The 22,421-nt window shown below is 36.9% G+C and overlaps 1 protein-coding gene across 4 annotated transcripts in view; it reads left to right on the top strand.

The window, feature by feature from the left end:
• Positions 1 to 22,421, top strand: part of PRKD3 (protein kinase D3) — a 66,703-nt gene that overhangs the window by 4,729 nt on the left and 39,553 nt on the right. For 3 of the 4 annotated variants that reach the window (XM_060753951.2, XM_060753953.2, XM_060753954.2), the window contains exon 2: positions 2,261 to 3,264. In XM_060753951.2, the coding sequence (XP_060609934.2) occupies positions 2,974 to 3,264 (291 nt within the window). In that variant the 5' untranslated portion in view covers positions 2,261 to 2,973. Of the gene's footprint in view, positions 1 to 709; positions 863 to 2,260; positions 3,265 to 22,421 lie in introns of all 4 variants that reach the window. The other variant, XM_060753952.2, reaches the window with a different exon arrangement.

Raw genomic sequence — 22,421 nt, 5'->3', positions numbered from 1 at the left:
ATCCGAACTTTGTAGTGAGAATTCTTGACCTGGTTTCTAACAATTTCTCTTGGCCAGATTGTCTTATCTCTTCTAGATTAATTTTATACTATTTTTGAGTCTTAGATTTGTATTTCCTTTCTGGAAAAAACCTCAAACTAAAATAATCAAAATCATCATTCTGGAATAGTTACTTTAAATGATGCATTGTGTTCTAGATATATATCTCTGTCTATTTATGTATCTTCTGTGATAGCCTTTTATATGAGAAGTGGTGATTATAGCTAAATTTCAGCAGTGCCTTCATAACAAAATTTATGATGAGCTATATCCCACTTTCTCTACATTTACTATAGAATCATCAATGATCTAATCCTTTATCACTTAGATTCTTGCAGATTCTTATTTGTCTGCTCTGTACACTTTATTCAGCTCAGAATGCCTCTCCCCCAATTCTGTTTCTTTCTTTTTGTTACGACCATGTGCCTTTTTCCTTTTATATCCTATTTGTTTCTGATGTAAGGTTTCTGTGTAGAGTCTGTCATGTTTCAGTTCTTTGTTGTAGCATTGTGTTCATCTGTTGCAGGGAAGGTGAAACTGTAAAGGGAATTATTATTTCCCCCTTGCTTTGGATTTACAGGAGTTTGAACAGAAACTTAGAAAAATAATTTCCTTTAAGAGTTACTCTATTTAGATTATTTATTTTTTTTTGCTATGAAATACATTTTAGGAGCCCTGACAAGTCACATGCTGGTGTGATGTACTGTTATAATGTACAGGGACTTTGAAGATCCAGGCTTGAATTTCACTGATCCATGAAAATCATTGAGTGACCTGAAAGTCATACACACATTGGAGCAAAGCTGGGCTATATATTGATGAGGTGAAAGTTTCAGAAAATCTATATGTCTGATCTTTGGCATTGTTTTAAGTTTTGTAACTTTGTTATTTAAGCTCAGTCCAGTGAAGAGAATCTTGTTTTATTACTTTGCTCTGTCCAGACTTATAAAAGACGAATTAAAATCAGTGGGACTTAGGACTTTCATGTCTTGATTTCAGTATTTCTCCATGATTAAATTTGGAGACTACCTATGGTAACTAAATGGTAACATTACATCAGTTATTAGAACTTGCTTTATTTTTTACCTTCTAATGTTTGTTTTCGTGTCATAGATTATAAGGTTCTGTTTTATCTGTAGTAACTGAATGTAATTTTAAATAAATTCCTTTCTTATAGAGCAGATATGTACAGCTCTGTAAAAAGGATGTTCAGTTACCCTATTGCACAACTATAGGGACATTATTAAGATGTAAATTTCTCTGATTTAAGTAGGGTTTGCTTAAGATTTGTTCCAAGGCTGAAGATCAGCATTTCAGAAGTCAAAAACAGTAACCATTTGAAGGAATTATTTGTTTCTTCCCTAGTGCAAGTAGAAATACATTCTGTTGAGCAAGTGATGAAAGTTCAATCTCATAGTTTGTGTTTATGCAGCTTCTATAGTTAGATGTTGAATAATGTGTATTTTTCTCAAATTCCGTTATAAAATGTCACTTTTCAGAAGACAAAGCTCACTGTGCAGTCTTTAAATTTTATTGTGTTCTATTCCTTGACACAAGGCCATGAAACTTGCTGGACTTTAACTCCCCTCACCCATGTGTACTATAACTCTTCATCTTCCTTTGTCATAAGCTGTAGTCCAAGTAGGTCTGAAGAGTTTTATAAACTATAAGGCAATCATTTTTGAATTTCAGCTCATAATTCTGCTAATGAAAGCTCATTTGATATGTTTGCATGGTTATTTATTTATTTATTTCGTATCAAAAGCATTGCATACATTAGTATAAAACTGATGCTTAAAAACCAATATAAAATGCCTATTTTAGACAATGGTCAAATTTGTGGTACAATAAGTTAGCCAAAACTTCATAAAACAAAATATTGAAATAATTGAAAAGTGATAAGTTGTCTTAAGGAGAAACACATGGAAACATTTTCTTCATAATGATGCAGAACTGTACAGTAGGTTGCTTCCTTTCAAGTGAACCTAGAGATTGAACCAGGAGCTTTAGACATACCAAGCAAGTACTCCTGGCTATAATTTCTCCCTCAATAATTCAAAATGAAAGTGAAATACCTTATATCTAAAAATGAAAAGAGAAATAGATTTTGATATAAATATTGTGAATCTGGTATCAATTTAGCTTTAAATGAGACTGTAGTGTTATATAACATTCCTGGTACAGTATGTGAAAATAATGTGTTTTTTTTTCCTTCCACTAGGAAAAACATAACAGTTCAAAATGCAGAGGATTACCACTGTGAATCCAGCGCTTCTGTTTACTGTACTTGTATGCATAGACGTTTTGTTCCTTCCTTTTGTAAGATGAACATCTTCCAAATATGAAAGCACAGAGATTGTTGAAGGAAACCGTATTTTTTCATCTGCATTAAATGGAACAGGAACATCTGCAAACAAAGTAAATTCATCCAAAACAGGACTTATGAACCAGATATTTATCCATACTTTTTTGAAACTGGCATAACTTGTAACTGTGTCCATGCTGTTGACTTTTATGCAGTACTTCTTTAAGTGTGACATTTGATAGGTTTCCTCCCCTGAATGTATTCTAAGGTTGTCTCAAGAGTAGTGAAATGAAGAGCCTGTGTGAAATAACAATGTCTATGTCTGTTTCTGAAGAGAACAATTTCATAATGATGTAAGCCTCTCCCAACATCTGGATGTGGTGCTAAAGGCAAATCATTTTTGATCAGCTGACGTGAAACTGCAAAGAAGACCTTCCATTCAAATAACTTCTAGCCAAAATAATCTCAAACATCAATATGCACAGAATGAAAAGGAAAGCAAAGATAACTTAGATGAAAGATTTCCATAAACAATAAAAAGAGAAGTGTGAAATTGTTCCTGCTACATTGCAGGATCAAGGGATTTTCTTGACTATTGGACAGGCCTTGACAGATTTAAATCAAGTCAGATGTCATCAAACGAATCATCTCCTCCATCTTTACCGAAGTTTTCACCATCTGTGTCTCATGCAGCTGCTCCACCAGCCCCTTCTTTATCTTCAAGTCCACAATCTGGACTCTCAGGAAGGTTGTCCAATGGCAGCTTCAGTACACAAAGTCTCACCAACTCCAGGGGCTCTGTACATGGAATGTCCTTCTTGCTGCAGATTGGTCTCACCCGTGAGACGGTTACCATTGATGCTCAAGAGCTCTCCCTTTCTGCTGTCAAAGACCTGGTGTGCTCTGTAGTTTATCAAAAGGTATGGTAATGTTAATTGGCTTTTAGTGTTGTTTGTATATAAATAGCCCCATGCTTCTTTCTCTTCACCATTGATAAGCACACAAGAGGTGGGCAAAATGAAGTATCATTGTACTCTGGCTGTTGAGGAATAACTTCTGCAGTGGGGGATCTGCTGCTGAAATTCATCTGCAGCAAGCTCGAGAATATGAAGAAAAAGTGTGTTTCTCTCCATTGGATGGGTGTCTGGAGAATTGAGAAATAAAAAGTCATAATCTTACATACTGACACAAGAAGGCTTAGGGGTTCTTTCTGCTAAGACTTAAATTGTTCTAGTTGTTGCAGGGAAGGTGTTATAAGAATTTTGCTTACCAAGATAGGACTTTTGCATTGAGCTTGAGCACTTGTAGTAGGCCTTGAGATGAATCCCAAGACATGATCTCAGGTAAATCAGCATAGTAGTTTCTTTCATGATAAAAATACATCATCTTATCCAGCTTTTAAAAATATGAGGGAACAAAGGAAATAAAACTGAAATGATAGATTGATAATATGACTTAATCTTATGTTATTTTGTGTTTTCTGAATGGTTTCTATTATGTGTAGCCTTCTTGTATCTGGAATTTAATTCTCTAATTTTTTTCATTAGAGATTGTACAAGTGTTTTCAGTGATACTGGCTTGTAAGAAAAACTATTATTTCCTTTTTTCTTGGCCCATAACACTTTTGACAGATAATAGTTTCTTTTTTGCCAGTTTGGCAGCTTACATAAGCATTTTGTTGTTCATTTCCATACTTGGACATCATGCTTAATTTTTGTTGAGCACAAATCCTAGTATTTGTGTTCCAGATTAATGTTCCATTTTTTTTCTTTTAGAGCTATTTCATGTGCTTGTGAAATACTTATTTGGTAATGGGTGCCCATTAATTGGGTTCCAGCATTCGACAAGAAGACTAATTAACCACTCAGAGATTAGCTTCCCCTTGAGTTAGTGTACTTATATAATGTACTAAAATTGTGTTTCATCCCTTATACTGTAGGATACCATCTTACTTTTGTTATATATAATGTACTAAAATTGCATTTCATCCATTATACCAGGGGTCCTCAAACCTTTAAAACAGAGGGCCAGGTCACATTCCCTCAAACTGTTGGAGGGCCGGATTATAATGTGAAAAAACATGAATGAATTCCTATGCACACTGCACATATCTTATTTGTAGTGCAAAAAACACTTTAAAACAATACAATAATTAAAATGAAGAACAATTTTAACAAATATAAACTTTAGTATTTTGCTGTTGTTGTTGTTGTTGTTGTGTGCTTTCAAGTCGTTTCAGACTTAGGTTGACCCTGAGCGAGGGTCGGGTAAATGACCTTGGTGGGCCGTATTCAGCCCCTGGGCCTTAGTTTGAGGACCCCTGCATTATACTATAGGATACCATCTTTTGTTGAGAATGGAGGGTTGCTATTATAGTAACTGACCAGAGGAAAAAGCACCATGCAGTTAAGTGAGTGTTAACTTCCAGAATGGAATTACACATTTTTAGGGTCAGAGTCCAAGGCCTCTGTGTACCTTGACATCATTTCTATTCCTAAAAATATCATGTTTTGTGATGATGGGCTTGCTGCCATTCCATGCCATTTTTCCAATCAGTATTCAAGAAGATCTGTTCTTGTTACTTTTACCACTTTAGAGGGTGATTTAAAGTAAAGTCTCTTTCAGTAGCTGCTCTAGACTAGATCCTATCTGACAGAGGTTGGGAAGGAAGAATAAAGTTTTTAAAACTGTCTCAAGACATCAAGAAATTCTAGAATTAATCTTTATTTACCTCGTTTATTGGAAACTGTAGAATTATCTTTGTATCTGAATCACATCTTTTTCTTGTTCTCTAGTTGTTTGGAGCTCAGGGTGATATACCATTGAAGCTTTCTGGATTGCACTTGTTTACTCATCACTTCTCTCTCCAAAAAGAAGCTGTAAAACATTATAGAGTTGCTTCCTGGTTCATATGGACCTGGTCACCAACCCAACTGATGACTACATTGTGGCTCCCTTAGTTACACTGCCTTTTGGCCAGGGGCAATAGTGTGTCGAAGTGAATTAACATTTCAAAAACCGGCCAAAATACAGAATAAAAGTACAAAATAGTGGCAGGTGTCTTCTAGCAATGTTCAGTTTAGTCCAGATCTGTTAGTTCTCACACAGCATGGAAAACACAGTTCCATAGCCACAAGACATGCACAATGCAGTGTCAGTTGGAAAGCAAATAGGTCAATGATAATGATAATGGTGATAATAATAATTTTATTTGTTACCCACCTTCCCTTGTGGCTTGAGGTGGGTTACAACATAGTTTAAAACACTTAACCATTGTAAACATTCTACAAAACATATATTAAAATATATTTCTATAGAACACACATATTAAACTGTATTTCTATAAAATGCATATTAAAATGCACAGAACAAAAATGAAAACACAATACATGAGTTTAAAATTCATGATTACAACTGACTGGGTAGGCATACTGGAGATAGGTCTTCAATTGGGTCTTAAATTCTGACAGCAGATCTAGCTGCCAGATATCTTCCAGCAGGTCGTTCCACAATCTTGAGGCGTCCGATGAAAAGGTCCTCTGGGTGAAGGTTGCCAGTTGGGTTCTGGTAAGCTAGAGTAGATACCTCCTACATGACCTTAGTGTGCAGGGAAGATTGTATGGGAAAAAGGAATGCCCTGGGCTCTGTTTTGTAGTGTTTATTCTGTGTTACTCTGTGAGTTATTGATTTTAATGAGTGACATTAACATTAGAAACTGTTATAGGAGGCTATGAGAGTTTGGGAAAGCTTCATCCTGATTCTGTAAATTAGCTGAATAGGTGTCTGTGTTAAGATATTCTAATGCTTTATCGAATGTACTTATTGAATCAATATATTTTACAATACGGGTAAATTTATCTATTTTGTTTATTTATTTACTGTATTTCTACCCCGCTCTATCTCTCCCCGAAGGGGACTCAGAGTGGCTTCTAGTTTTGGCAATTATTCAATGCCACATTGAAATTTAAAAGCTAACACACACCTAACACATTAAACTATAAAATCAAATAAAACATATAAATACGATAAAAAAAAACTGTTAAAAACATATTAAAACATTGCACCTAGTCCAGTGTTCTCTTGGATTGGGCTTTTCAGTTTGTATCTTTGCTTTAATTGACACCAGCTTTAAATTCAGAAGTACATAATATACAACATAAAATGTCTCTAACGTCAGATTATGGTTTTGTCTACTCCAGTTGGTGAGTCCCCTTGGAGGGAGAGGGCAGATTAAAAATAAAGTTTTATTATTATTATATTAGTGCATTTGTATGTGCATGAAAGCTCTGATTGTGTCAGTAGTAGCTGCAGAATATGCACATGTTCTCTGCAGGCAGAAAAAAAAACACAAAAAAAAAACCTCACCAGGAAATGAGGAGGAGGGGTGCTTATTTCTGGTGGATCCCCCCTCCACTATAAGTACTCTTTCAGCTGGTTCACAGGTGGTGGTATATCTCCAAGATCACAGGCAGATTTCATGTGCATCTGATGTTTGGCCAGAAGGAGACATCTATATGTCTCAGAACAAAGACCTAAAATTAGATTGCATATATTTTATATACATATAGCCTTACATGAAAGCATTTTTCTGCTGTGTTAGGATTCTATAATGCCAAAGGATTAATGATCTGTGCTATTTCACAGGTGGCAGACGTTTTTGCAGTGGAATTGATTTCTCCATCAATATTATGGCACATTAGTGAAAACTTTTCTGCATGTATGATTTGAAAAAAATATTTGTGAATGTGGAGCTACATAACTTGTTATTTCATTCATGGGTGCAGCTTATTTGAGTACGTAGTAGGAAGGGACAATCCTCTCTCTTTTGTACCTCTCAATTCCTAAAAACCTATTCCTTCTTTTTTGGTATTGAAAAGAACTACAGTGGGAAAGAGGGGCATAAAACACCCCACGTGTGTCATGTTAGAATTAGCTATTTGTATTTATCTTTTTATATCCTCCCCCCCCCCTTTTTTTTTTTTAAAGAAGTATGATATTTGACATTTTCCTTGTTTTACAAGAACCCTGTGAATCAGGCAGAAGCACTAATCTCTTGTACTCTCTCTCCTATGCCATTGGTTCTGGACTTTTTGAATGTATGACTGGAGGAATGGTGGTGGCATCCAAGGGTGGATGGGCCCTGAGGTGGGTTTGGTGCTTTCCCGTGTCTACGGCATGACCATGAATTTACCCACAGGCCATATGACAATCTGTAATTTTAGTGCCAAAGCCTGCCTTTGGCTTACATATGAGGCCAAAGTGTAGTTTATATGTTTTTCCTTTTATAAATTCAGTTTGAGCCTAATCATGCCTGATGCTAGGTTTTTCATATTGTATGTAATACAGTATAGTGGAGAATTCTGCTTATTTTACAGCATTTAAAATAATATCTCCAGATGAGAGCTGTTTAATAAGTCATATCTGAATATTTCATCTGCTAGCTGGCCATTTTCCATTCCACTGTCCCAGTTCTGAATGAGTGATGATTTCAACTAAGTTAAGATCACAAGTATTCTTTGTTTTCTTAAAAATTACTGCTGCTCTTTACATTATTCATCCCTCCCAGATTCCCCTTCCATTTTTATTGTAATCCCAATTTTGTGTTATCTGTACTAATGTCTCCCACAGCGTTTCCTGTAATGGCTCATCTTCTCTTTTTTGGCATCCTTTAAAGTGTTATTCTCCATTATCGCCTCTTTTGCCCAATCTTATGTGCTCTAATTTCTTTGAACTGCCAGCACTCCTCTGATTCTGCATTCTTCTGGTTTGAAGCCAGCCTCTCCCTCATGATTCAACTTCATCTCTTGCACTGTTACAGCACCAGTTTGTGTTTTTGCTGTTATCCTTAATTCACTTCCTTAAAAAGTTAGCTTGGTTCCAATACAACTATTCATATCTGCATTAGTGATTTCTCATTGCATTGCCTTCAAGAGAAGTACATTTGTTTTCCTGAGGGTGTGCAATAATGCTATATGTTTTTCCTGTTCTTGCTTTATCTGTTTTGTTAGTGTGAGACTAATTTCATGTGTATCAAGCATAAGGGGAAAATCCTCACTTTAAAACAAGTAGGGAGAGAAAGGACAAAGGATGGGTAAGACAATATGCTTTTATAGATAGTGAATGAATGTTTATGTTTTGGGGATGCTACAGAAGTACAGTAATCATTACAAAGTGGCATATAAACTAATAATAATAATAATAATTTTATTTTTGTATGCCATCTCCATTTCCCCGAAAGGACTTGGGCCAACTTACATGGGGACAAGCTTGATCAACATAGTTAAAAAATGAAACATTAAAATTCATAAAACAGCAACATTAAAAACATTTAAAAGACACTATACAGTAATAATGCTATATTATACAAATGTAGTAACGAACTAATGAAAAGGTTAAAATGTATATATAAAAATGAAATGTTAAGATTACTTTGCAAACCCCAATAAAAGGGGGAGGGGAAGAGACTTTAAAACTACATATTATAACTACATGTACCACTTAAAGGACTTCTCCTGTAGTGGATGCGAATATATGACAGATAGGAATGGAAATTGAAATTCATTTATTATGAGGTTGATACATTGATGGCAATTCTTTTTAAAAAAACAAAAGTGTTAGAACACCAAAGCTTGCAGCAAATGAAAAGAAAATCTTGGGGTGCAACAATGCTGTAGAATGAATCCACTTTAATTGCCCTGGCTCAATGCCATGGGGTCATGAGGGCTGTATTTTGGGATCATGGGGGCTGCCAAAGAATGCTGATGCCTCACCAAACTACACATCCCAACATTGCAAACATGGAGCCATTGCAAATTAGAGATCACGTCCCTTAAAGTAGCTTCCCCTTTTGTTTTGGCACAGCACTAAGATTACCGTATTACAGGAATCTAATCTGCATCCAAATTTTGGGAAGGTTATTTAGTAAAAAAAGGTGAGCATTAGATTTGAGTAAATACGCTAATGGAGATAAGTCATTCTCGGGATGGCATGAGGAGAAATCCAGCACGGATGGGTTATTCAGGGTCGGGCCAAACTGACTGGGTTATTCCGTTGACTCCCTTTTCTGCCAGTTTTTAAATCTCCTTTACAACTGACAGACATGCTTTGTTCTCCTTATTGAAGTAAATACGGTAATGGAGAGAAGTCATTCTCTCCTTCACTCCCCCCCCCCCCCCCTTTTCTTGGTGAATTTGATGTTTTCCGATGTTTTTCTTTTTTCTTTTTGGTCTGCTATCAAACCAGCAAAAAAAAGAAAAGAAAGATATTCCTTATATTTTGGGTATTTTTTACAAGTTCAGGACTTTATAGCACTATTTGAAACAAACAAGAAAAAATGTAATTATATTCTGAATAAATTTATTTTAATATATCAAAGAGTATAATATAACACTAAACCAAGAGACATATAATGCATTTTATATTCTTAAAGTAGAAAATTTATACATGAAAATAGCTTATCTGAACAAGTTTTAGTAAATATAATTAGTCAGAATCATCCATCCTTACATTGTAGTTGCACACACCATAAAGAATCAAATAGAAATTGTGGAGAGATTAACAGTAAGATTAAATACAGTGATTGCAATTTGTAATACTTGCTTTTAGTTTATAATTTTATGATTTTTGAAAGTCAAGATATTACCTTTTGGGGTACAATAATATTCTAAAGTATTTGGTTATTTTGTGTATGGCATATTGGTCCTGAATGGAAATATATTGTAAGAATCTGTATAGTATATGTATAAACTCTTGCATGAAGGGTAGAGAAAGGAAGGGCAGAGTTTAAACTATTGTGCTCTTTGTTACATTTAGCAGCATCACTTGAATATAGAAAACACTGCATACTTAAATTCTAGATTACAAGAGCACAGACAAGATTAATTTCAGTTGTGATATTATTCTTATTAATGCTTAACAAGTTAAATTTTGGCATAGCTTATTTATTACATGAAAGAGGCATTCAAAGTTATTTCCTGTATTTAGAAAGAGCTGCAGTGTTTAAGAGAAAAATGCTTCTAAAAATGTTTGGTATGATTTGTAGAAGAGAAAAACTGGAGTGCATGTTTTTAGACGAGTATAATGTCATAAATAAAGCTGAGATATTTGTAAGTGGCTAGAATTGTTCTTGGTTGCTTATTCTTAGAAACTAAAGGCTACATCCAGCTGCTAATCCCTTCTAGAGTAGACCCATTAAATCAATTGCTATGAATGGTAACATCAGTTATGTAAATCCTATTGATTTAATGGGTCTCTTTTGAGCTGAGGATAGCATTTTGGATTTAGGGCCTGAACTGCATTTTTGTACCTACTTATTTGAAATAAGTGTCATTGCTGCATTTTAACCTGGCAACATGTATCTCTCTAGTTCAGTAATATGAAAGGCTTACGGCGTTTTCCTTCCCATGTTCTTCTGCTTCAGGGAGCTGAACTTCTACCATCTGACTGGATGGGAAAGATGATATCACTAGAAACTATTTCTTCCAAAACTTTGCTGATGTGACTTCCCAGAATGATGATCTTGGCCCCTGTCAAAATAAACAATGACAAGCTTTCTACTTGTAGAATGCTGAAATCTGTTTGGAGTTATTTATCAGCATGAATGATTCTAAATAATTAAAGAGCGTAACTCCATTGTTGAAAACATATGCATAGGTTAATACAAGAATTGTGAATTATGCGTGTTTGAAACAATATTGGATATCCAGATTGTGTAAAGTGGCCTATATATTTATGATAGGGTATTTCAGATCCAATTCCAGCCCTGTGGTCTATCCACTTGATCCTGTTGCAAGTCTGCATGGAAAAATTTCTTTGCTGAAAGGCCCACTTCAAAATGAAATGTAGCCCTTTCTCATTTAGTCATCAGTTAAACTCTTTTAGTTTAATGCACATTGAGAAGGCATGGGAGTTACTGGAACCAGAAGCTGCTTTATCTGCAAGGTCCCTATAAGTATGTTGGAGATTATAGATAAAAGGATGAAAGGTGCAAAACTATTGTTACTTCTGCAGAAACTTTGTCAAAAGCTGCTCCTCAACCTTTTGCTCTGAGGAAGCACCTGCGGCCGATTAAAGGCAGAATTACAGCTGGTGAACAAAGACATAAAGAGATCTTGCTGATATATGTTGGAGACCGAAGGCAGGAAGAAACAATACTGGATATGAGGAGAATATCAGTGAAGCCAAAAAAGCATTTTCAGTTAAAGCCCTGAGACCACAGGCATAGTTTGTTACAGAGACATGGAAAGTGTAAACCAGGGGTCCACAAACTTTTTAAACGGAGGGCCAGGTCCCGTCCCTCAAACTGTTGGAGGGTTGGATTATAATTTGAAAAGGCATGAATGAATTCCTATGCACACTGCACATATCTTATTTGTAGTGCAAAAAAACAAAACAAAACAAAAACCCACTTAAAAACAATACAATTAAAATGAAGAACAATTTTAACAAATATAAACTTATTAGTATTTCAATGGGTATTGTGGGCCTGCTTTTGGCTGATGAGATAGGATTGTTGTTGCTGTTGTTGTTGTGTGCTTTCAAGTCATTTCAAACTTAGGTTGACCCTGAGTGAGGGCTGAGGAAATGAACTTGGAGGGCCGTATCTGGCCCCTGGGCCTTAGTTTGAGGACCCCTGCTGTAAACCTATGTCTGACTTAAGGGCTCACAATATGATTCAGAATACTTCTCTATACATGGGCTTGAAAATTTAAATACTAGAAAAAAATTCCTACGTTTTTTCAAGTGGGATTTTTTAAAAAGAAAGATTTTTTTTTATTAGTTTTTTATTAATTTTCCTTTTACAATGAAAGAGGGGGAACAATCAGTCGGATAGAAAGATTGGAAAGGATAGGTAGATATATCGTATAGTAGGGAAGGGGTGTGTGGGTGGGGTGAAGGGGATTGGGGAGGTAGGAAAGGGTAGGGGGCCAGGAAAAGATCCGGGAACCAGGCATGGGGGGGGTGGTGGGGGCGGTGAATTGGTCTTCCGTTCAGTCCGCAGAGAGATGTTCATCTGATTATGTAGTTCTTCTTTTATTAGTTATATATATCTGTCCTTATTAGTTGGATCATAGCACTTTAAATATCTAACTTAATTTTTTCTCTAAAATAATCTCCTAGAGATTTCCAGTTTATCTGTTTTATTTTCTTCTGCTCCACTAACATGTATGAGAGCTTGTCCAGATCTCTAAATTCCATTACTTTTTTAATCCATTCTTCCTTTGTTGGTGTTTCTTTGTCTTTCCATTTTTGCGCAATTAATATTCTCGCCGCTGTGGAGAGGTAGAAGAAAATTTGTTCTTCATTTCTTTTGAGGTCTAGATCTATTATGTTCAGTAAGTAGTATTCCGGTTTCATATGGAATTTTACCTTGATTATATTTTGTGTATGTTTGTGAACTTGCAGCCAAAATTTTTTTATTTTCTTGCATTGCCAAAATAAATGGTAGTATGTTCCAGCCTCTTTTTTACACTTCCAGCAAGTTCCATTGCAATTCTTATTAAATTTGGCGAGTTGCACAGGTGTTAGGTGCCATCGGTAGAAGATTTTGTACCAATTTTCTGTGGTGCTACTGGCTCTTGTATATTTTAGCTTGACTTTCCAGACTTGCTCCCATTCTTTTAACATTATTGAGTGGCCTATATCTCTGGCCCACTTGATCATATTGTCTTTGATAAGTTCTTTCTCGGTGCTCCACTCTAATAAAGTTTGGTACAGTATTTTAATCAGTTTTCTTTCTTTTTTCATTATAATTTCCCAACTAGTGTCTTTTTCATTGAATCCCATTTTCTGGTCTTCTTTGAAGCATGCTTTTATTTGTTGATATTGGAACCAGCCTATTTCTTTATCTTCCTCTTTGAGTTCTTCTATGGGCTTCAATTTCCATTCGTTATTAGTCTTTACAAGTATTTGTTTATAGTTAAGCCATCTGTTCCTAGGGATTTCTCTTTTATGGTATGCCTCTACTGGGGATAACCACATAGGTGTTTTTTTATAAAAGAAATTTTTATGTTTATTCCAGATTTTTAGTAGGGATGACCTTATGTAATGATTGGTGAAATTTCTTTCTATTTCAGCTTTCCCGTGCCATAGATAGGCGTGCCACCCCCTTCTGATGTCATGTCCCTCTAGGGTTAGTATTTTCTTTTGTTCGAGGGTCGCCCATATTTTTACCCAGGATAGGGCACTTGCCTCGTAATATAATTGTATGTCCGGCAAAGCCAGTCCTCCCCTGTTTTTGGCGTCTATAAGGTTTTTGAACTTGATCCTAGGTTTTTTCCCATCCCATATAAAATTCAAGATATCCTTGTTCCATTTCTTAAAGCACGCTCCTGTCTTTATAATAGGAATCATTTGAAATAAAAAAGTCATTTTAGGTAAGATATTCATTTTAATAACTGAGATTTTACCTAGAATTGAGAGGTTTAGGTACTTCCAGTTTTTAAGCTTTTTTTGTAGAGTATCCCATATCTTTTCGTAGTTATCTTTGAATAGGTGTCTGTTTGAGGTGGAGATTATGATGCCTAAATACTTGACCTTTTTAACTACCTCTATCCCAGAGTCTTCATAGATTTTGTCCTTTCCTTCTGTTTTAACATTTTTGGTTAACATTTTTGTTTTTTCCCTGTTTATTTTGAGGCCTGCAAATCGTCCAAAGTCTTCTATTTTGTTTATCCATTTTTGGATATTTTGGGCTGGGCTCTCCATTATGCAAACAAGGTCATCTGCGAATGCTAATACCTTGTACTCCTCAGATCTTATTCTTAAGCCTCTTAAGTCCCTGTCTGCTCTTAAATCATCCAATAGTATTTCTAATATTAATATGAACAGTAAGGGGGATAGGGGACAACCTTGCCTCACCCCTCTCTGTATTTTAATTTTCTCTATGTGTATCCCATTTACTATTATTCTTGCCGATTGCCCGGTGTAGATGGCTCTTATGGCATTTAATATGGAGTGTCCAATGTCCATTTCTTTGAGGGTGAATGTTAAAAAGTCCCAATTTGTTTGATCAAATGCCTTCTCGGCATCAAGAAAAAGTAGTCCAAGTTCTTTCTGTGTATTTTTCTCGTAGTATTCCACAATGTCCAGAATTGTCCTCACGTTGTCCCTCATTTGTCTCCCTGGCAAGAACCCTCTTTGATCTTCCTTTATTCTTTCCTTTAGAAGTCTTTTAAACCTTTCCGCCAATATGCTTGTGAAGATTTTATAATCACAATTGAGGAGGGAGATAGGCCGGTAGTTCTTTAATTCTGAAGGTTCTGTGCCCTCCTTATGGATCAGAGTGATGTGTGCTTCGTGCCAAGTCATTGGCATTTCATTGCCTATCAATATACTATTCATTGTTTCTTTCAAGTGTGTTGTTATTTCTTCTTTAAATGTCTTGTAATATTGTGCAGTAAGGCCATCTGGCCCAGGAGCTTTATTAATTGCTAATCTGTTTATGGCTCGTTTAACTTCCTCTTCTTCTATTGGTATGTTTAAATACTCTCTTTCTACATCTGTTATTCTAGGAATTTTTTGGTTTGAGACAAATGTCGCTACGCTTTCTTTCGTTATTATATCCTTCTTGTATAGTGTTTGGTAGAATTCTCTAAATTGCATCGCGATGTCCTTCTCTTTGGTATAATTCTTTCCTTTTTCTATTATCTGTGTTATGTATTTTTTTTGTCTTCTTCTTGCTAGCTTTCTTGCTAGCAGTTTCCCTGGCTTATTAGCTCCAACAAAGTACTGCGCCTTTAGATATTTTAAGTTTTTTGCCATTTGGTTAATCTGGGTGGTACTTATTTCCTTTCTTATTATCTCTATTTCTAATTGTATTTTTTTGCTACCTGGTCTTTTTTTTAATAAGTCTTCTTTTGTCTTTAGTTTTTCTTCCAATTTCTTTTGTTCTTCTCTTCTTTTCCTATTTTTTAGGGCTCCCTGTTTGATGAAGTGTCCCCGCATGACAGCCTTGCTAGCCTCCCAAACAATTTCCAATTTTGTTCCTTTGTTCAGATTGTTTTCAAAATATTCTTGTAGTAGTTTTTTATTATACTTGATATCCTCATCTGAATGAATTAATGAGTCATTTAGCTTCCATCTCCTATCTTTTTGGCTAATTTGCATTTCTATTTTTAAGGGACAGTGATCTGTGTGTGTTCTAGGTAGTATTTTAGCATATTTGGTTTTTACTGCTAGGGAGTTAGATGTCCAGCACATGTCTATGCGAGACCATGTCTCATGCCTGTGGGAGTAGAAGGTGTAATCTCTAGTTTCTGGATTTTTAATTCTCCAGATATCTTTTAGGTGAAATTCCTGTAACAATTGTATAAAACTAATTGGAAGTCTTCCCCCTCTGGGGTCTCCCCCTCTGGTTTTCCTTTTCTTTGATTTATCTTTCTCACAATCCAGGACGCCGTTAAAGTCTCCTACAATTATTAAATTGTCATATGTCTGTTCTCTTATTTTCTTTTTTAGGAGCTTTACGAAGGTAGATTTCGCTCCATTAGGAGCGTAGATATTGCATATGAGGATATCTAGGCCATTATTTTTGAACTTGACCCCTATTATTCGACCATCGTCGTCTTTAAAAGCTAACTCCGGGTTGAGACTCTCCTTTATGTATATCGCGACCCCTTTTTTTTTCTGGGGTGCGGAGGAATAGTATAACTTCCCTAATTGTTTATTTTCTAAGTGCGCAGAGTGTTTTTGCATGATATGTGTCTCCTGCATTGCTATTACGTCGCACCTTAGACTTTTTAGTTGATTGCTTATAAGTTTTCTTTTATTAGGGCTGTTTAGCCCGTTAACATTGTTAGATAAAATCCTTAATGTCATCATCGGATTTGAAGTTCATTAAGTCCTTGGGTGTCCTATTCCTTTGAGTTTGTTTGTCCCAATATCTCGGGGAGATCTGCCTCGGTTGTTTTTCTCCTTTATTATTCTTACTTGGGTCGAGTGTTTTTATTGGATCCATTTCTTCTTCTTGGTCCTTACTTTCCCTAGGCATTATGCTTTTTCCATATTGTTTTCTCCCTTGTTCTTGTTCTTCCCCCTTTATCTTTTGGTAGAAGACTTTAGCTTTTTCCGCCGAAGTAATCCAGTGTCTTTCCTCGTTGTATGTTAACATTACTCCTTCACTCTTTTCCCATCGGAATTTTATTTGCTGCCTTTTTAGTTCATCTGTCAAGAGATGGTATTGTTTTCTTCTGCTCATTATGAATGCAGGTATTTCTTTCAGTATAGCCACTTTTTTACCTCTATAAATTGTAGGTTTTTTTGCATTATTCTTTAGGATTTGGTTTCTCAAATGTTTTCTTGTGAGACAGACTACAATATCTTTTGCTGTGCCGTTTCTTTTGGCATACATTGTTTGCACTCTGTATATCTGGTCAATATCTCTCTCCATCTCCTCATGTGGTACCTCTAATATTTTGGCTATTATTCCTATTATTATATTTCTTAAATTGTCTTGTTCATTTTCCTCTATATTTCTTATTCTTAGTCGGTATTCAGTCTCTTTTATCTCCTCTATTTCTTGCTGTTTCTTCATTTTTTCTGTTATTTCCTCTAATTTCTTCACTTTCTCGTTCAATTTGTCTATTGATTTTTTCTGGGTTGTATTTTCTTTTTTTATTTCATTCATCTCTTTTTGTATGGAGTTCATTTTGGTTTTCATTTTTAAAATTTCCTCCTTAATTTCTTTACTCATATGCCCTATTTCATCTTTAATCATTTTCTCTAGTTTGGTTTGTAGGTTCTCCTGAGATTTTTGCATTTTCTCTTGAGATTCCTGCAGCTTCTTTTGTGTCTCATGTATTTTTATTAGTTCTGCCATTAAGTCTTTGGCTGTAGGTTCTCCTTGAGATGAGCCTCTTCTAGTTGTTACTTGTACTTTGTTTGTTTTAGTTGTGGAAGTAGTCTCTGCATCTTTTGTTTCCATTTTTTTCCCTCTCTTCTTACTATATTCCAGTATTTTCTTAAATTTATTATTTTTCTATTACAATGTTATCTTAGTTGTCTTAGTATTTAATTTTATATTGCATACCAAATGACAATTCATTCCTCACATATATTAACATATAACAACTCGTTATCAATTCATAGTTGGATTACCATAATAATTAGTTGAAAACTTATACAGTCTATGATGAGTAAATATAGGATATATCAGTTTATGTTTGTTTATATTTCCTTAATTATTTCATATACATAAGTTATATATTATTCTTATTGTTGTTATTATTATTCCATAATTATTAGTATTCCATTATGACAATATGCTTTATTTCATTAAAAAAAAACAAAAAAAAAACAGATCTAGCTATATATATATGTCTCAAAATGGCACTTTAATATATTTATTCTAATTTATTTAATTTATTTATTTTAATTTATTTATTCAATTAATTGTTTTTTACCTTTGTTGCTCTGGATTTCTTCTATATTTTCTCTGTTTTCCTTTTATTCCTTCGTATACTGGATAGTAGTCTGGCTAGTAGTTTGGTTAAGTAGCCTCCACTTTTTGTTGCTTTTTGCGTCTTTTTTTTTTATTGCTTTACGGCGCGTCCCGGCTTTTCCTTTTGTCGTCTCTTTCTTTTCAGCGTTTTGGTTTTTGGCTTTCTTGCTTTACGGTTCCCTTTTTCCCTCTTGCCTCTCGGGCGCCGGTCTTTCTCTTCTCACTACACAACTCTCTTCTCTGGTGTTCCTCGTCCTTTCGGTCGCCCCGGTCCGGCTCCGCTCAGCTCTCCCCCAGCTCCTCCAACTGCAACTCTCGCCTCGCCGCTCCTCGCCACTCCACCGTTCCGCCGCTTAATCACTCGCCCGCACAGTTCGCGCTCAGCAACTCGCCTCTCCGCTCCTCGCCACTCCGCCGTTCCGCCGCTCAGCCACTCGCCCGCACAGTTCGCGCTCAGCAACTCGCCGTTTCCTCCGTCTCCGTCTCTCCTCCGCCCTTCCAACCAGCGTCCCTTACTCAGCTCCTGTCTTCTCCCTCACCGCCTTTCTTGTGGTTTCTTGAAGTTTATGACTTCTTCTCCTGGTAAGTTGTGGAGTCGATGAGCTGAGTCTGCGTTTTGGTTTTGGCTCCTCTGTCTCTCGGCTCCTCCATTTACTATGCCTTGTATTTTGTTATTTGGATCTTCTCTTAGTGCTCTCTTATTCTCCTTCTGTTTTCTTCATAATTGCTATGTCCTTACTTTTATATATATATATTTCTTTCTTCTTTTCTCTCCGCTTCCTTTATCTTTTTTCAAGTCTTTATATTTTAAATACTGAAGTTCTTAGAATGTAATGGAGACGGTAGGCTTGCTTGCCGCGCCTTCGGCCGGCGTCCTTCTCTCGGGCTCGATCTCTGTTGGGGTTTCTTGGGTTAGCTGGAGGGGCTCCCAGGGGATCCCCACCACCCCACCCTGAATACCCTTGATGAGATTCTATCCAACCCGGCCCTTTCCGTCGGTGTTGGGGAGAAATTGACGATCTCCGAGCCCTTGGAGAGTGGATTAGTCCCTGAAGTTCACGGAGCTTCAGAGGACCATTGCAGCCTCCATCTTGTCTCCACCGGAAGAAAGATTGAGCCATGTGCACATATAATGTGTGTATACCTGATACAGTTTAGACCTTGGTTTGTCATCATATAAAAACTAGGTCTTTGTCATGAGGCTGAAAGGTAAAATAGCTCAGTTGTCTGGCTCCTGTAATCAAGTATTGGGTATTACAGAGGTAGAATGTTTTCCTTATCATAAAGATTTGTATTGATATGGAAGCTGTCTAGCAGAATGGAAGCCCACAGTTCAGAGAGTACAGAGAAGACTTTCTTACTGATGGCAAACATTACTGTTTGCTGTTCCTTTGTTCCCCTGTTACTGTTTATATTCTGAAATGGTTTCATTAGTTTATATTCTGATTTTCAATTTCAGGTTGTGATGAGAGTTGCTTCTAATAAATACCACTGGTCAAATGCACTTCCTAAAAATTGTTTTTACAAATACACAACTTACACTGTGATTCCTTTTAAATTTGATATTCCTTCCTTATATTCCCCCTTTATAACTCTTATGTATTGGATATTAACACTACCTTTCTTCATTGACAGACAGGTTTCACACACAATGTAGTACTGTACTTTCTTTTCCTTTCTTTTAGCAGAAACTGGTAACATACAAGTTGAATCAGCAAACTCAAACTTTTCTTGGTGACTATCATCTTAGTGAGCTCTCATGACAGGGCTATAATGTTGTTGTTGTTCATTCGTTCAGTCGTCTCCGACTCTTCGTGACCTCATGGACCAGCCTACGCCAGAGCTCCCTGTCGGCCGTTACCACCCCCAGCTCCTTCAAGGTCAGTCCAGTCACTTCAAGGATGCCATCCATCCATCTTGCCCTTGGTCGGCCCCTCTTCCTTTTGCCTTCCACTTTCCCCAGCATAACTGTCTTCTCTAGGCTTTCCTGTCTCCTCATGATGTGGCCAAAGTACTTCAACTTTGTCTCTAGTATCTTTCCCTCCAGTGAGCAGTCGGGCTTTATTTCCTGGAGGATGGACTGGTTGGATCTTCTCGCAGTCCAAGGCACTCTCAGCACTTTCCTCCAGCACCACAGCTCAAAAGCATCGATCTTCCTTCGCTCAGCCTTCCCTAAGGTCCAGCTCTCACATCCGTAGGTTACTACAGGGAATACCATGGCTTTGACTAGGCGGATCTTTGTTGCCAGTCTGATGTCTCTACTCTTTACTATTTTATCGAGACTGGACATTGCTCTCCTCCCAAGAAGTAAGCGTCTTCTGATTTCCTGGCTACAGTCTGCATCTGCAGTAATCTTTGCGCCTAGAAATACAAAGTCTGTCACGGCCTCCACGGTTTCTCCCTCTATTTTCCAGTTGTCAATCATTCTTGTTGCCATAATCTTGGTTTTTTTGATGTTTAGCTGCAACCCGGCTTTTGCGCTTTCTTCTTTCACCTTGATTAGAAGGCTCCTCAGCTCCTCCTCGCTTTCGGCCATCAGAGTGGTGTCATCTGCATATCTGAGGTTGTTAATGTTTCTTCCAGCAATTTTCACCCCAGCTTTGCATTCATCCAGCCCCGCACATCGCATGATGTGTTCTGCATACAAGTTAAAAAGGTTGGGTGAGAGTATGCAGCCTTGCCGTACGCCTTTCCCAATCTTGAACCAGTCTGTTGTTCCGTGGTCAGTTCTGACTGTTGCGACTTGGTCCTTGTACAGATTCCTCAGGAGAGAGACAAGGTGGCTTGGGATGCCCATCCCACCAAGAACTTGCCACAATTTACTATGATCCACACAGTCAAAGGCTTTAGAATAGTCAATGAAGCAGAAGTAGATGTTTTTCTGAAACTCCCTGCCTTTCTCCATTATCCAGCGGATATTGGCAATCTGGTCTCTCGTTCCTCTGCCTTTTCTAAACCCAGCTTGAACATCTGGCAACTCTCGCTCCATGTATTGCTGGAGTCTTCCTTGCAGGATCTTGAGCATTACCTTACTGGCATGAGAAATAAGGGCCACTGTACGGAAGTTTGAGCAGTCTTTCGCATTTCCCTTTTTTGGTATGGGGATATAAGTTGATTTTTTCCAGTCTGATGGCCATTCTTGTGTTTTCCATATTTGCTGGCAAATGGCATGCATCACCTTGACACCATCATCTTTTAAGATTTTAAACAGTTCAGCTGGGATCCCATCATCTCCTGCTGCCTTGTTGTTAGCAATGCTTCTTAAGGCCCATTCAACCTCACTCCTCAGGATGTCTGGTTCTAATTCATTCACCACACAGTCAAAGCTATCCTCGATATTGTTATCCTTCCTATACAGATCTTCTGTATAGTCTCGCCACCTTCTCTTGATCTCTTCAGCTTCTGTTAGGTCCCTGCCATCTTTGTTTCTTATCATACCAATTTTTGCCTGAAATTTACCTCCAATGTTTCTAATTTTCTGGAAGAGGTCTCTTGTCCTTCCTATTCTGTTGTCTTCTTCCATTTCCATGCATTGCTTATTTAAAAATAGTTCCTTATCTCTTCTGGCTAACCTCTGGAATTGCGCATTTAACTGGGCATATCTCCCCTTTTCACTGTTTCCTTTTGCTTTCCTCCTTTCTTGGGCTACTTCCAGTGTCTCAGCAGACAACCATTTTGCCTTCTTGGTTTTCTTTTTCTTTGGAACGTACTTTGTTGCCGCCTCCTGAACAATGTCGCGGACTTCTGTCCAGGGCTATAATATCTTTCATATATCAAACTGACACAATAGTGGAAGGGTGTGTATTGTTTGAATGAAAGGCACTTTGCAGAATCTTCTAGAAAAGCAAGCTGTCATCCCTTGCTGTCTCTCCACTGAGTGTTTTTTTTTTTTTTGCATAACTCTTCCATCCTTAATTACTACCACTGTCACAGAAAATTCATTTTTAGTGAGACAATTAAAGCTATGCACAGGCTAAATGGAGTTCCAAAGAGGGAACTCACATGATTGGAAATTTTTCTGTGAAAAAAATCCTGTTCGTAGGACATTAGTTTGGTCATAAAAGGGGATATGTGAGGGATATTTGTTTGTTATGGACAAGGATTTAAGCCTTTAAGCATGAACAGTATTATGTTGTGTTAGCACATCATAAGAATCCATCATATTTTTTGTACAGGTCATCTTGGAAGATACACTAATTCTGGAAGTGGTTTCCCTTAGAGAGTTAATGTGCGTGTGTGTGTGTGTGTGTGTGAGTGTACATACATATACAGCAGAATGTGATCACATTTTCTATGGGAGAGACATCATGGAAGCAAGGTTAGTGTTTTGGTATGACTCTAACTTTGAACCAAACTAAACAAAATATAAACTATATCATTGGATATCAAATGCATGGGTTTCATTACTAAGCACAGGCTGGGAGAAGGCTATCTTAGACTGGAACCAAGAGATAAAGGAAAGCAGGAAAGGAAACAATTGTCAGTCATCTGGTCAGGGAAGAGGAAATGCCTAATTCCATACATAGTTTATTTAGATGTATTCTCAAGAAGACCTATTTAGCTATGGGGGCTTTGACACTTTCTGTTCAGCTGTGCTTCCTTTGCTGAATTTGAAATGTTGTCCTCGTCTGTCTTCCC

The sequence above is a fragment of the Anolis sagrei genome, chromosome 1, assembly GCF_037176765.1.
Source record: "Anolis sagrei isolate rAnoSag1 chromosome 1, rAnoSag1.mat, whole genome shotgun sequence".
Taxonomy (NCBI): Eukaryota; Metazoa; Chordata; class Lepidosauria; order Squamata; family Dactyloidae; genus Anolis; species Anolis sagrei.
The sequence above is the reverse complement of the archived record's forward strand: the minus strand, read 5'-3'. Positions and strand labels throughout refer to the sequence as shown.